This window comes from Malurus melanocephalus, unplaced genomic scaffold (genome assembly GCF_030028575.1).
Source record: "Malurus melanocephalus ecotype Western Australia unplaced genomic scaffold, MMel_1.1 scaffold_833, whole genome shotgun sequence".
Classification (NCBI taxonomy): Eukaryota; Metazoa; Chordata; class Aves; order Passeriformes; family Maluridae; genus Malurus; species Malurus melanocephalus.
Window position 1 is genome coordinate 54,506 of NW_026624065.1, and position 13,729 is coordinate 68,234.

Sequence of the window (13,729 nt, forward strand, 5' to 3'; positions counted from 1 at the left end):
TCTTAGGTTCTTTTGGTTTTATAGTGGAGCTGTGGTTCTGCAGACTGTGCAAGAAACCTCTGCACTTGCAAAAGCATAGGGAAGAATTCATGGTTCTTGTGCAGCATTAACTATTTACAACATCAACTAAAACCTCATTTACATCAGAGAGATGGGAAGGGTATTCTGTGACTGCAACAGTTATGTAAAATATGTAAAACCAGAAACAATTAGTGAAGCACCAAGCTGCCAGCACAGAATAAAAAAATAACATTTTAATTCTTTTTTTTAAATCCAGTCACTTCTTAATGCAATTTAAGGTGTTCTGATGAGGTTTTTGAAGTATGCTTCAACAATTAGAGTGAAATCTCATTTCACTGTGAAAATAAGATGTTTTGGTAGCARAATCTATTACATAAGTATATTCTATGTTTTCACTGATTTAATAATTGCTATGTAATTTCCTCCTTAGTAACACTGCCCTGCAACAAGTGAGTGTAAGGCACCTTGAATGCAGACCCCAGTCCCAACAGTGAATCTGTTGCAGTGAAAGCAATGGCAAAATAAAGGTTTTATATTTTCACTATAAGTGCTGATGGATAAATGTGTCCCCCCATGTATCTCTAAGCATGCTGGATTCCTGCACTAATTCTTAACTGACATTAAACTCCTTACCGAATGAAGGCTGCAATATTTGGYCAACGAAATATATGCACATATATGTACATATATGTATCTACATGCACATTTATRTAGCACCACAGTGTATAAGCAATTYTGTAAATAATAAYCTAAATAAATAATGTAWAATAARCAATAATSTTCTAMRTAATAGTGTCAAGATATTACTAGARGTGGKCTTTTAAAAAMCACTCWTCTGAACTGTTTTAATGTAAAAAARTGAACTTCATCTCATTCTAAATGCAAACCACTCTGGCATTAAGAATACAATTCTACATTAATGTAACCCATTCAATACAATCCACACTTCACAATTTACTTCCTGCTGTCAGGATGCAATGCCTGTGCAGGGAAACGAGGGTGCAGTCATGCTTCAAGTGCTCAGGAAGTGATACCAGAATTCTGCAAATTAGCAGGTAGATGTCCAAGGTGAGATGTAATTTCCCAAAAGCTTTTCAAATGAGACTACAGTGGTTTACTTTTTATTTTTTAATTATGTTGAATTTTGACTTGTGATGAGGATTGAATTATCAGTACACGCTGATTATCTAATTATACGATCCAAAATTTTATTTAAATATATTTTCTTTCTACAAAAATATAGTTACAGATAATACCCTTATTATTTCCTGTAATTAATTTAATTCACAATTCRCTGAGAAGTTTTACAATCTTCCAAACAGTACCTGCTTAAGTTTCAAGTTATTCAAATGACAACTTGTAGGCACTTCCCTTTTAAAAAAAATAACTTATGCTACATTAAGGCTGAAACACACTTATATTAAATTTGAGATCCATTTTCATAACATTAAGATGCTCCTGTGAACTACTTTAAATACTTGAAATGAATATTGACAACTTTTCCTTCMGTTCTAATTTCCCTGAAAAATAGACCAGTGTTTTTAATGGAGTTGAACACTGTGTCCTTAATGTTTTTCAAAAATATCTGTATTTTTATTTCTGGTGAAACTTTTTGTGCTTTATGCTTTAGTCCCTGAAGCCAGCTGTTATGCCTTATCMATAGTTTATAATAATATCTATCTAATGTTGTCAGGCTAAGGTGAGATTTTTATATATATTACTCAAGAACATTTTCTAGAAATTACTAACATAATTGTGTTTTTATACTTTGCCATATAAAGACCTGAGAGTTACCTCAGCTCTTTCCTAATACACATTATTAGTCATTAAATGGGTTTGGAATTGATCTTTTTACCCAGTCCTTTTTTTTTTTGTTGTTGCAGTCAGCCTTGTCTTCAAACAATATGTAACCAGTGATACATCAAAAATGTATTTTCTTCAGTTTTCAGATGTCTTGATAAATACCTGGAAAAAACCAAAATCTATTATTTTCTAAAGTCTGCAGAAGCTTCACCTAYGACATTAGTTTCTCCCTTCTTGTGGCTATGGCTAGGGTTTAAGGTTATAGTAATTCTCTCTGTGACTTCTGCTGAGCATTTTCTATTTATGGACTAATTGGCATTCAAACAGTTGAGAAAAACTTGGAAGAATTAAAAAATCCCATGTTCATCTGAAAATGTTGACATAATGTGGTTCATATCCAAGATGGTGACTGATAAAAGGTTTGTTTACCAAATCCCAAATACTAGCAACTACACTTAGAGCACTGCAAAATCAGTGAAGAATCATCCCATTTGAGCATTTCTAGCACTTTCGATGAAGTAAATTTCACCTCTCCTGAAAATAATATAATTCTCCACTTGTGTGTGTTTTTCCACACAAAGTTCCATTCAAAATTAAATAAAATTAATTATTATCAATATTATATGATTGAAAGAACCAAAACTCATTCAATAATGAGTAATAAAAATGCTTTTATTGACATGCTTACCTCACTCAGTATTGCCCAGACAGGAGAATCAGAAGTGACTGATAAACGAATAGCCTGTATTCTTCCTATTGACTGATTGATGCTGCCTTCTGCAAGGCCATTTTCAAAAGCCCCTTAAATTAAAAGCAAACCAAGACCCATATGAACATTTATTAGAATGAAATACACTTCCAAGCAAACTTGTGAAAAAGATCTATATTACAAATTATAAATTAAATCCAGGAACATATTGGGGGGAAAAGAAAAATCTTTTGGAGAAGACTCCTGGGTTGAAATGAGGACACGGAGAGATCAGTCACAAATTACTGTGGATAAGCCAGACTTGACTTGGGAAATAAAAWATTACCTCTTTGTATGAGAGTAGGGTGATGAGAAAAAAAACAAACAAATCTTAGGACCACCTTCCTCCACCCCTCCCTTCTTCTTGATCAAACTTTAGTAAATTTTACTCTTTGGTAAATTTTACTCTTGTTTTCGTCTACCTCCTTACCCCCAGGGTGCAGGGGGACAGGGAATGGGGGTCGTGGTCAGTTCATCACATGTTGTCTCTGCTGCTCCTCCCTCCTCAGGGCAGTCAGCATGGCATCCTTATCCCCCTTCTTCACTGATCTTGGTGTCTACAGAGTTTTTTCTCTCACATATTCTTCCTCCTCTCTCCAGCTGCAATTGCTGTTTCAGTTTTTCCATTCCTTTTTAAAATACATTATCCCAGAGGAACTACCCCCATCACTGATGGATTCAGCCTTGGCCAGTGGAGGTTCCATCCTAAAGCTGGCTGYCACTGGACACAGGGGAAGCTTCTGGCAGCTTCTCACAGGAGCCACCCCCGTGGCTCCATCTTCATCCCCCCTGTTACCAAAGCCTTGCCATGCAAACCCTTTGCAGGAACTGTAATTAATTTTCCTTACTAATTAGATATCTTGGCTTTTACCACTGGTCATGTTTAAACCAAAATAGGAGAGCCATTGGTGAAACACCATACACTACAATATGCAGCAGTTTCTTTTCCTTACTAGTTTGCCTTGGAATGTTGAATTTATTACAGAGTTAATGAAATCCTTGAAAGCAGGAACATTTTATACATAGGAAGAAAATTTCTAGTTTTGAAGTGACAGTAAACAATTTACCTATTTTTAAATATCCGTCTTTGGTTGCTGGGTAGTTAAATTTRCTTCCACTATCAACCAGTTCTCTTCTTAGCCTTTCCTGTAAAAAACAAAACAAAAGCATTTCCACAAGTGTCTTTTAGGGTATGACATTTTATGCTGGATATCATTCTGAAAACTGAAATACGATTGGAAAYGAGAGACTTACATCAGCTGGCAGCACTTCCACAGTAGTGTTAAACAGTTTATCACCAGGGTGCTCCATGTTTCCACTTCTGAACAAGTACCTGATGATAAAGGTATGTTATTTTCAGGTATTTTATACTTAGAAGTGTTCTAAAGTAATTCTTTCCAGTTTTGAAGGAAAGTTCAGATACCTTTTCTTTATACATTTTTGGGCTCTAAAGAACAGAAATGAGCCTTGAAACTATAAMACAAACCATAATAGAGTCTTTTTATTTTAAGTAGGACAAACATTTAAAACACCTTTTTCTGGAACCACAAATGCAAGCGTTCCCCTTTTTAGTGCTCAATTTTCAAATAAATTAATTTCCCATGTTTAATGGCTAAGGAAGATCTGCCCTCTGACCTGTGCCTGTAATTTTAAGACTGAAGTAGGATGGGCTTCAGGAAGGCAAATGGCAGCAAAAATTTCTGTTTCAACTAGACCATATACTACATGCCAGGAGAATTCCCCTCTTTTATCAATACTGATCAATTCCAGTGCTCTTAAACAATTCCCCTAATAGCCAATAAGCAAGAGCATTGACAAAATCCAGAATCCAAGCAAAAACATTTTAAAATAAAAATCTCTGTTAGGTTTTAAATTTCTGGCATTAAAAGTTCATAGGGTTTTAGATCCAAAATGAACTAAGAGAATATAAAACATCAAGTTCTCTTCTCTGGTATCAAATATTCAAGGCCTAAGACCACCAAATATTATAGGATTAACCATATATTCTCACAGATCAGCAATGTGATGGGGCTGGGACCAKCCATAAAACAATACCAAATGTAAATTAACTTCCCAGTAGCAGGAACATGCAAAACTACAGCCTACCCAAGTTTCATAAAGCAGAAAACAGTTAATTCACACAGAACACCAGTGTTTATTATAAAAACTGTCACTCACTGCAGCTCACTAGGTGGAGATACAGACYTGACGTCATGCAAACAGCCTTTCTGTTGGCAACTACACAAATTAAGCTTTCATCGACTCCATTGATGAAATGAATTAGTTTAAAAAAAGCCATTGAGAATTATCATGAGTGTAAAATACTTACCTGAAGAAATAAAAGGAAAAAAATTAAGGAGCTCTCTAATTACCAAGGAAGAAATGTAWTTCAAGGGGGAAGTTCAAGAAGAAGAGCAGATAAATAGCAAATCATGGATTTTTTTGTCAGTAACAAGTTTTATGCAAATTGAGCATTGAGCACTGATAATTTCAGACATTTCAGACATAATGACAGACTCAGTCATTTCCAAACTGAATATATGTAGGCCTCCATGTTCTCTATGATGTAATACTTACTTTTCAACTTTTAGTGGATTTAAAAATGTGAACCTGATGTAGTCACCTGCCACTGGAGCTGAAGCCCAAAAACAGTCTTGTCCTTTATAAATTTTTTCMAGGGTATATTGCTGGTATATTTTTAGGCTTGTATCCACTTTTGCAGGTGGATTATTATGTGCTTTATATAGCAGATTTTTTCCAAAATCTTTATCCTGTTGGATATAAAGAAATGCAGTTTTGCTCATAAAATGGAAAAAAAGTGCATTGATATCTGYAATTATTACAGGAAGCTATTTCAGAAAATAATTGCCTCAGTGTCAAAAAATATACACTCTATTTTTTAATAGATACAAAAAATTCATTTCATTGTAATGACTAGGACTCAGTGTTACAATTTGTAGACAGAGCTGTACTGATTATTTCTCAGTTGCCAAGATTTAAAAATTACTATCTCCACAGGAGGCTATTTCTTAGTTGTCTAGGATGTAGGATGCCTTCTGCCAGAAAATGTGATGCTGGTCTCTGCTAAAGGCTACTTGAATCTCTAGTCTGATCCAACTGAGAAATCTTGTCTAGATGGCACCATCAGGAGATTTCTGAAGACTGTTGCACCATTACTCTTGTCCTTATGAGGTATGTAGTTTACCCTCCAAACTCTCCTCAGAAATCTGTGGCCATCACGTTAGCATACCAATACTATCTACTTAATTGTCCTTCATATTGGGAATGTAAACTGCCCAGTCAAAAAAACACCATCATGGCTTTGTTTGCATGRAGCAGAGCATCTGAAGACCTGTGTAGTGAACAGGGTTCCTACAAGCCATGAAAAGCTGCTGCTCAGAAGAGAGATTCAAAAATGTTTGTGTAGGAGCAGTGTACCCCACCTGCAGCTTAGATGCCAGATCAATATTCTCTACCAAATCTGGAAAACAACATACTTGCATGTGGAGATGCCATCCRGTGCCAAAGATGCGATCCTTGAAACTCATTTGAGAAACAAGTTAAAATACAAGCATGTAATTTATAAATAGGGCTGCATATAAATGTCTTATTCTTACTTTCAAATTCTGTACCTTCCCAGCCAATGATGAATGAACTCCCATATGCTGAAAGAGAGATGGTTTAGCACGGATGCGTAACTTTGATTTTTCCTTTTCACAGTGTGTCTGGAAAGAAAGTAAGAGGGATTGAAGGATTATTTAAACCAAGGAGAGAAAAACTACATTCCATAAGACAATTTCATTATGTAGTTGAGGGTATGGGTCCAGATTTTTTATCCATGTTTAAATCAGTAATCCTTTGATAAACAGTCACCATTTGTCACATACACTGTTTCTAGACCAAAACTTATAATTCCACACATGGTGTTAGATAGATTTGAAGGATCAGCTACCAGTAATTCAAGGATTTCTGCACAGTATGYCATGAATCACATCTCCAAGTAACTCAAATATGAAACTGATTGATTTCTTAGCTGTTTCTGGCAGATTTTATTTAAACTCTTAGCTTTGCCATATCATTCTAATTAAACTATTTTGGCCAAAACTGACCTTAAGGTAGATTCTGTTTACATTCCAGTCTTTATAATTTTGCCTATTTCTGTTGTGTTTGARAGGCTTTTAATGTACTATAAATTATGGATCTTTTCTCATGTAATTAGATAAAGCCCTTAAATACTGTATTTCAACCACAATTTTCCAGTTTACTACTCTTGTGACATGACACATACTAAGGAATTAAATAACTGGAATTGGTACTAATTTTGGAGTTTCTTGATTTTGAATGAGAGCAAACTACTTTTTAAATGGTTTTTTTCCTCTGTATCTGTAAAGCATCATAGTTTGATACAGTGGCACAAACACGCCACAGTAATTAGTAAGACAATAACGCATAATAGCATGGAACATAGCAAAGAGCTAAAATGAGACTCCCTAGGTTGTCTCTTGGTGCTGCCACTGAATTATTATATGAGTYTGGAAGATCATTTAACCTTTCTGTACTCCAGATCTGACACCTTAAAATTTGCAAGATAATGCGCTTTTCTGTCAAGTGCTTTCATTTCTATAAAAGAAAAATGTTACATCAACTACATCAATGCCTTTTTAAGCCAGAAGTTAAAAAGTTTTCACTCAGCTGGATTAAAACCACCAAAACTCATGAGGGATTTATGATTTCCACAGTAGTCCTAATTAAAAGTTCAAAATGACCTGGAAAGCTATAAAAAGAACTAAGTGTTTTTGTTTTTGTCCACAGCAGATGTTCAGCAAAACAAWGTAAAACTGCAATACATTGTGTGCAAATTGATTTACTGGCAGCTGTTTCTTTGAAAGGCACATTATACTTCAGAAAAGAAGGAATCATTCAAAGAAAATAAAWTTCTGATCTTTCTACTGATAGGGTTTGCATTTCATGCCTGTAAAAACGCAGGCTCTAGAATGTCTTGTTCTATGCTGTGGCAGCACTACCGAAAGAGCCACTCCTAGCAGGGGTTGAGGATAATCGGTGGCACTGGGCTGGTGTCGTTATTTCTGCAGAAGCTGAGATAAGGCTGCTCACTGAGTCAGGGCTTCCACCCTTGCAGCCTCCCAGTCCCCTTTGTACGTGACAGACACAGGCCACTGCATRTGCTCACAGAAACGCAGAATGGCTGGGTTCAGAGCGACCTGCAAAGATCATCTTGTTCTGACACCCCTGCCATGGACAGGGACGCCTTCCACCACACCAGGTTGCTCAGAGYTCCATCCAGCCTGGTCAGGAACACTGCATGKGGCATCCACAGCTTTCCTGGGCAACCCGTGCCAGTGACTCACCACCCTCACCACAAAAAATGTTTTCCTTATATCYGATCTAAATATACTCTATTTCAGTTTAGGACTGTTGCCCCTTGTCTTGTCACAACAGGCAGAAACGGCTGTCTCCCTCTTTCCTGTAAGCCCCCCTTAGGTACTGGAAGATGCTATAGGGTCTCCCCAGGAGCCTTCTCTAATCTGAACAGCTCTCACTCTTTCAGCCCGTCTCCCTCAGTCTGTCTCCAGCCCTCTGATCATTTCTGTGGCCTCTGCACATGCTCTAACAACTTTGTAGCTTTTTTTTTTTTTTATTGGGGACCCCAGCAGTGGATGATGGCTCACAGGAGGTAAGCATCACAAAGTTTCTCAAACAYGCAGAGATCTGATGGCTCTGACCATCACAAACTGTCTTTTCCAACTTGGTGAGCAGACGTAGTTGAACCTTGATACGTTAATAGTCAGTCCAGACTGAAAACTTGGACAAGGTTGAGAAGTGGGCCCATGGGATTCTCATGACGTTTAACAAGACCAAATGCAAGGTGCTGCACCTGGGTCAGAGCAACCTCTGGTGTCAATCCAGGGCTGGGGAATGAGCGGATGGAGAGCAGCCTTGCCTGGAAGGACTTGGGGATGCTGCTGGAGGAGAAGCTGGACATGCCCCGGCCATGGCACTCACAGCCCAGAGAGCCAAATGTGTCCTGGGCTCATCCAAAGCACCGAGGGCAGCAGGGGAGGGAGGGGATTCTGCCCCTCTGCTCTGCTCTGCTCTGCTCTGGTGAGACCCCATCTGCAGGGCTGCATCCAGCACTAGGGTCCAGCACAGGAAGGACATGGACCTGTCTCATGGACCTCTCATGGACCTGTATTGAATTTGAGTTCAGAGGAGGCCACCAAAGCCCACCACAGGGCTGGAGCACCCCTGCTATCAGGAGAGGCTGAGAGAATTGAGATTGTTCAGCCTGGAGACGAGAAGGTTTTTGGGTGATCCAATTACAGCCTTCCAGTACAGGAAGGAAGCCTGTAAGGAAGATAGAGAGAAATTCTTACTAGAGCCTGGATTGACAGAACAGGAAGGAATGGATTCCAACTAAGAGAGAGTAGGTTTAGATTAGATGTTAGGAGGAAGCTCTTTTCTGTGAGGATGGTGAGGCACAAAACCAGGYTGCCCAGGGAAGCTGTGGATGCCCCATTCCTGGAGATCAAGGCCAGGGTGGATGGAGCTCTGAGAAACCTGGTCTAGTGGAAGCTGACCCTGCCRYGGCAGGGGGCTGGAACRAGATGATCTTYAAGGTCCTTTCTAACCCAGACAATTCTATGATTCTATGTAAACTGATGCTAAACATCCATCACCACAGGTCGGCACACAGAAACCACAAACAGGTGCCCTGCTGACCCTCCTGTGAAGCACAGTGTGTGATCACTTTGCTGCACTCTTAGTTGCTTGGAAAGATGAAAGTGTGAGGAGTTGTCAGCTTGCCTTCCATGGTGCCTGCAGGAAAATTCACTGCTTTAACCTGCCAGAGAAGATTCAGCAGCTGGAATCCCCAGCCTTCTCCCAGCATCCATTTCCTGCATTTTCAGCAGCTGGGATCCCCAGCCATTTCCCAGTGTCCATTTTCTGCWTTCTCATGAATAGTCCCAGCAGTTCATGCCACTCATCATTCCCACCCAAGGGCCGTGTGAGACTCTCCATAGGTTTCCTCTACCTGGTTTGCAAATTGAAAATTTCTAACTGAAATTGCAAATGCAGAAGTGAAACTCAATAGAAACTTGCAGACACCACTCTGCTTTGGCTTGGTCAGAGCAGACTTCCACGAGCTGCCTGCCTGCCTTTCAGGAACACAGCTCCATTTTAGGTAGGAATCAGGTCTTAGAAGGTGGAACAGCCATTTAAAAAAATAAAAGTAAAATATTTCATCTATCAGATGGAAGTTGGCACATGTTAGATCTGGAATGGGAGGTGTCAACAAAATAGGATCTGGTTTTTATCCTGTTATCACAGGCAAGCAAGAACTTACTTGAATTCCTTGAGGCTCACTCTAACTCCTAAGTTAGAGCTGGCCTAACCCAGAGAGTAGGATTTAAAAGCTTGCTCCTATCTGTATGAAGTGGGTATGGAGACCCTGCAGGGCACTACTAAGTGTAAAACCAGGGACCTTCTGCTATCCCCAGAAGTGGCTTTTGTTATGGGGTAAAAGTAGAAGCTTGCTTGTTTTGCACCCCTTAATCTCCTGCTCTGCACAACTTCTATCTGTCTCTTCTTGCTCCTTTATCAGCACAAAAGTAACACATGCAAATCCTGGAGCAGTTGAAACTCCTGAACCCTAAAACCCAAGAAGGAGCAGAAACTCTGGTCAGTCCAAAGTAAGTCCAGTTTGAGAGATTTATATTCCACTTTTTCAAAATAAATTTTGTTACTGTGACTGTTTGAATATTACTTGTRTTCATAAATTCACAGTGATACTTACTGCATCCTTTTCTGGATTGCACACTTTAACCCAGAGCAGGTGGTCTATAAGCCAGTCTATGGGCTTATCCTTATAGAACATGAGAAAAAATTCCACTATGAGGGGTAAGTCTTCTGATTTAAACAATTTTCCTGAAAGCAAGGCAAGAAAAAATATTTTTATTGCTATGTGAAAATCACCAGCTTTATGTTTAAATGTAATTTATTTAAATAAATGTGTAAGTAACACACCAGCCTTACACACATAAATGTGATTCTGACAGTTAATGAAAAATTTCACATGGATTTTGGCTTTGGAGAGTTCCTGATCATCCAGCCCTATGATATGGGATGCATATTCTCCTCCACAAGGGAAAGGAAGGCAATGTTGTTTGTTTTTTTTTTAATAGATTGTTCAAATTCCATTTGTGAAAAGAAGACGACACATTACAGGGGCACGTAGCTCCCTGAGATGGAACAAATTCCTTCTTATGGGAACCCAACTCTAGATTCAATGCTGAGGAGACTGTATTAAAAAGACAGTTTTAAAGAGAGCAGAAAGTAGAAGATTTTCAGCAGGACATTTCGTGAAGAATCAAGGAAGTTTTGACATTCAAGTCCTTCCATACTTTGAGATGTAATTCTGAATGAGACCTTTTTGATCTACACAGAAGCACCATGTAATGTGGTGTTAGTACTTACCAATAAATCCAAGCTGGGAGAACTCAAGAAYGATCCAGTCTTGGGACTGTTGAGCAGCAAAGCTTTTTATGTTTTCCATATAATCAGATTTGGCTATAATATCGTCTTCCAGCTGTGGGGGAAAAAGGCAACAGAGAAAAAGAGAAGACAAGCAGTGAGTTTATTGATTGTAGAGAGGGTGGTGACACATGCAAGTGTAAACTCTGTCATGTTTGATTGCTGTACAGCACATAATAAAACTGCCAAACTACAGAGGAGTGCAATTTAGCTTCTACATGTATCTCTGTTTTAGTATAACTCATAAAATAATTATCTACAGGAGTGACCATAACACCATGGGTGCTTCTCCCTTGTTTGATGAAGGACAACTCCCTTCCTTAAAGAGATCTCACTTAGAATAAAACATTAAGCAAAAAGACAAGAGGTTGAGAAAGACAACAAGAAACAATTTGTACCTAGGTTGTATAAGCATTGATAAGCAACAAGAAAAGGTTGAACAAGCAGGAAAAAGAAAGGTATCTAAAGCAGATGGTTAAAAGCTCTGGTAGCCTGGGCAGACTTTGTCACTCATACCAGGTGACTGAGAAGGACTGTGCATGGTTACTGAGATGCCAGTGGAAAGCAAGGTGTCCCAGGGAATCCTGGTAATGAAGGGATGTGCTGTGTGAATCCCCTGAAGGACAGGAATACACAGAGCTTCCGAGGTGTTGTAAAGGCTGGCACAGAGAACAGCAGTATAGCAAGTTAAAGGGTACTTGGCAGAAGAGACTCACATCCATCAAGGAAATGGGAAAGGCCTTGGGTGCATTTTTGCCTGGCTTTGAGAGAAGAAGTGGGCATTTGGAAGCTGCTGCGGCTACTAATGCCGAGGAAAATTAATCCAAACAAGGAGGGTGGAGGCAATGACACAAAGAAAATAAATGTATTCCAGAAGTAATTAAGGAGCAAGTATTCATGGTTTGAATTCAGCATGGGTGTGAAAACACAGGAAGAGGAGGCTAAGACTTCAGGAAAATATTGCTGGGGTGTAGGGTAATCATACAGTAATTTATTTTAACTGCTGTACTTCACTGGCCCTGCTGCATGTCTGGTGGTGCTGGAATCTGCTTCAGAAAGCTAAATAGCTATAAAATTAATGCTTTGAAAAAAAAAAAAAAAAAACAAAAACAAAAACCAAAACATGATTTTCTGCTAATCTTGTGTCTTCAGCAGTGAGACATCATCAAGAGCCTGAGAGATCAGGCCCACAGCTTTTAGCTGAATTTGAGCATCACTACATGTGTAGGGCTGGCTGATGAGAAATGTGTTGGCAACAGTGAACCCAGGAGGCAGCAGAATGAAGTTAGAAAGGTGAGATTAAGAGATCTGTTTTGACCCTTTTTGCAGATGGTAAGACAAAAAATAGACAGAGACAAACTGATCAAGATGAATGATTCTTAACAGATTCCGAGATCTGGGATTGGGTTGAGTTGGGARTTATGCAGAAGAGAAYGWCAACAAAAAAACAACCCCAAAACATAAATTTACAAGAAATCTTGCATAAAATTAAATTATCTTGGAGGATTAGCCAGGAGCAATATGTAAAGGGAGAAAAGCAAAGAATCAAAGAATGTTTTAGAGAATGAGTATCCTTAAAGAGGATACTCTCCTTTAATTGAGAGGCACCAAAAAAGAATGAAAAACAGACTCAAAAACTCAGGTTTTTGTATCTCAAAAACCTAGGGAGGCCACCATACTGAGAGGCATGATAGAAAAGTATCTAAAAACAGCGAAGATTAAAAGCATAGAGGCTGTGATGCAAAGTGACTGGGAATATGGTTATGATCAGGAAGTAATTTTGTATAGTGCTAGGTCTGAAATGGTCTTGCCTGAAGCTGACAGCGATTATTAGAGGATGTGGTTTGATATCCCATGTAGAACAGGCCATTAAAAGTTATTCAGTAACCCTGTAATTTGTGTTCAACTAAAGCACATCTTCTTGGAGAACATCTGCCATTACTTAGAGGTTTCAGTATGTTTTTTCAGTATGCAATACAATATTTTATTATCCTGAATGTTTAATACTTTGCACCTAAATCCTAATTTGAATTTTTTTTCTTCCTTCAGCTTACAGCCACTTGTTTTTCCCTATGTTCTTATGCCGTACTGAATAACTCTAGTGAGGGGAAGAAAACAAAAAAAAAACACATAAAGACTCCTAATGAACTGACTGAGATATTGCTCAGGCTTTAAATCCTAAGCCTTAGAGAAACACACTCAAGGACTTGTAATAATGKTGTACAGATAAGTGCTGCTGGCAATATATTACATATAAAAACACAAAGCTTCCCCAGCCTCCACGTGAGGTGATAAAAAAACGCATAGCAGTAGTTCAGTTAATTTAGAACTTTACAACAGAATTTAACTGAAGAAATGAAAAGTTTTATTTAATGGTTTATTTTTGCTTCTCAGTGCTAATAGAAAACYCTTAAAAACTGCTGTATCTGTGTTTCTTTGAGTTTTGAAATGTCTGAYTATTTCAGAATTAACAAAGTCAGCATGGACAGAAAGAACAAATGCATGTAAATGCATGTTCCACTACTTAGGCTGGGATTGGATTGTCTGCTTTTATGKCTATGGCTATGCTATGATCCCAGTATTGTAAGTGCTTCAAGGGGCTCT

The 13,729-nt window shown here is 38.5% G+C and overlaps 1 protein-coding gene across 2 annotated transcripts in view; it reads right to left on the reverse strand.

Moving 5' to 3' along the window:
• Positions 1 to 1,124: 1,124 nt before the first annotated feature.
• Positions 1,125 to 13,729, reverse strand: part of MGAT4D (MGAT4 family member D) — a 33,294-nt gene continuing 20,689 nt past the window's right edge. For both annotated transcript variants that reach the window (XM_057385497.1, XM_057385496.1), the window contains 8 exons: positions 11,069 to 11,180; positions 10,389 to 10,519; positions 6,190 to 6,297; positions 5,150 to 5,343; positions 3,827 to 3,905; positions 3,640 to 3,718; positions 2,513 to 2,625; positions 1,125 to 1,986 (listed from right to left, as the gene is read on the reverse strand). In XM_057385497.1, the coding sequence (XP_057241480.1) occupies positions 1,960 to 1,986; positions 2,513 to 2,625; positions 3,640 to 3,718; positions 3,827 to 3,905; positions 5,150 to 5,343; positions 6,190 to 6,297; positions 10,389 to 10,519; positions 11,069 to 11,180 (843 nt within the window). In that variant the 3' untranslated portion in view covers positions 1,125 to 1,959. The remainder of the gene's footprint in view (positions 1,987 to 2,512; positions 2,626 to 3,639; positions 3,719 to 3,826; positions 3,906 to 5,149; positions 5,344 to 6,189; positions 6,298 to 10,388; positions 10,520 to 11,068; positions 11,181 to 13,729) is intronic.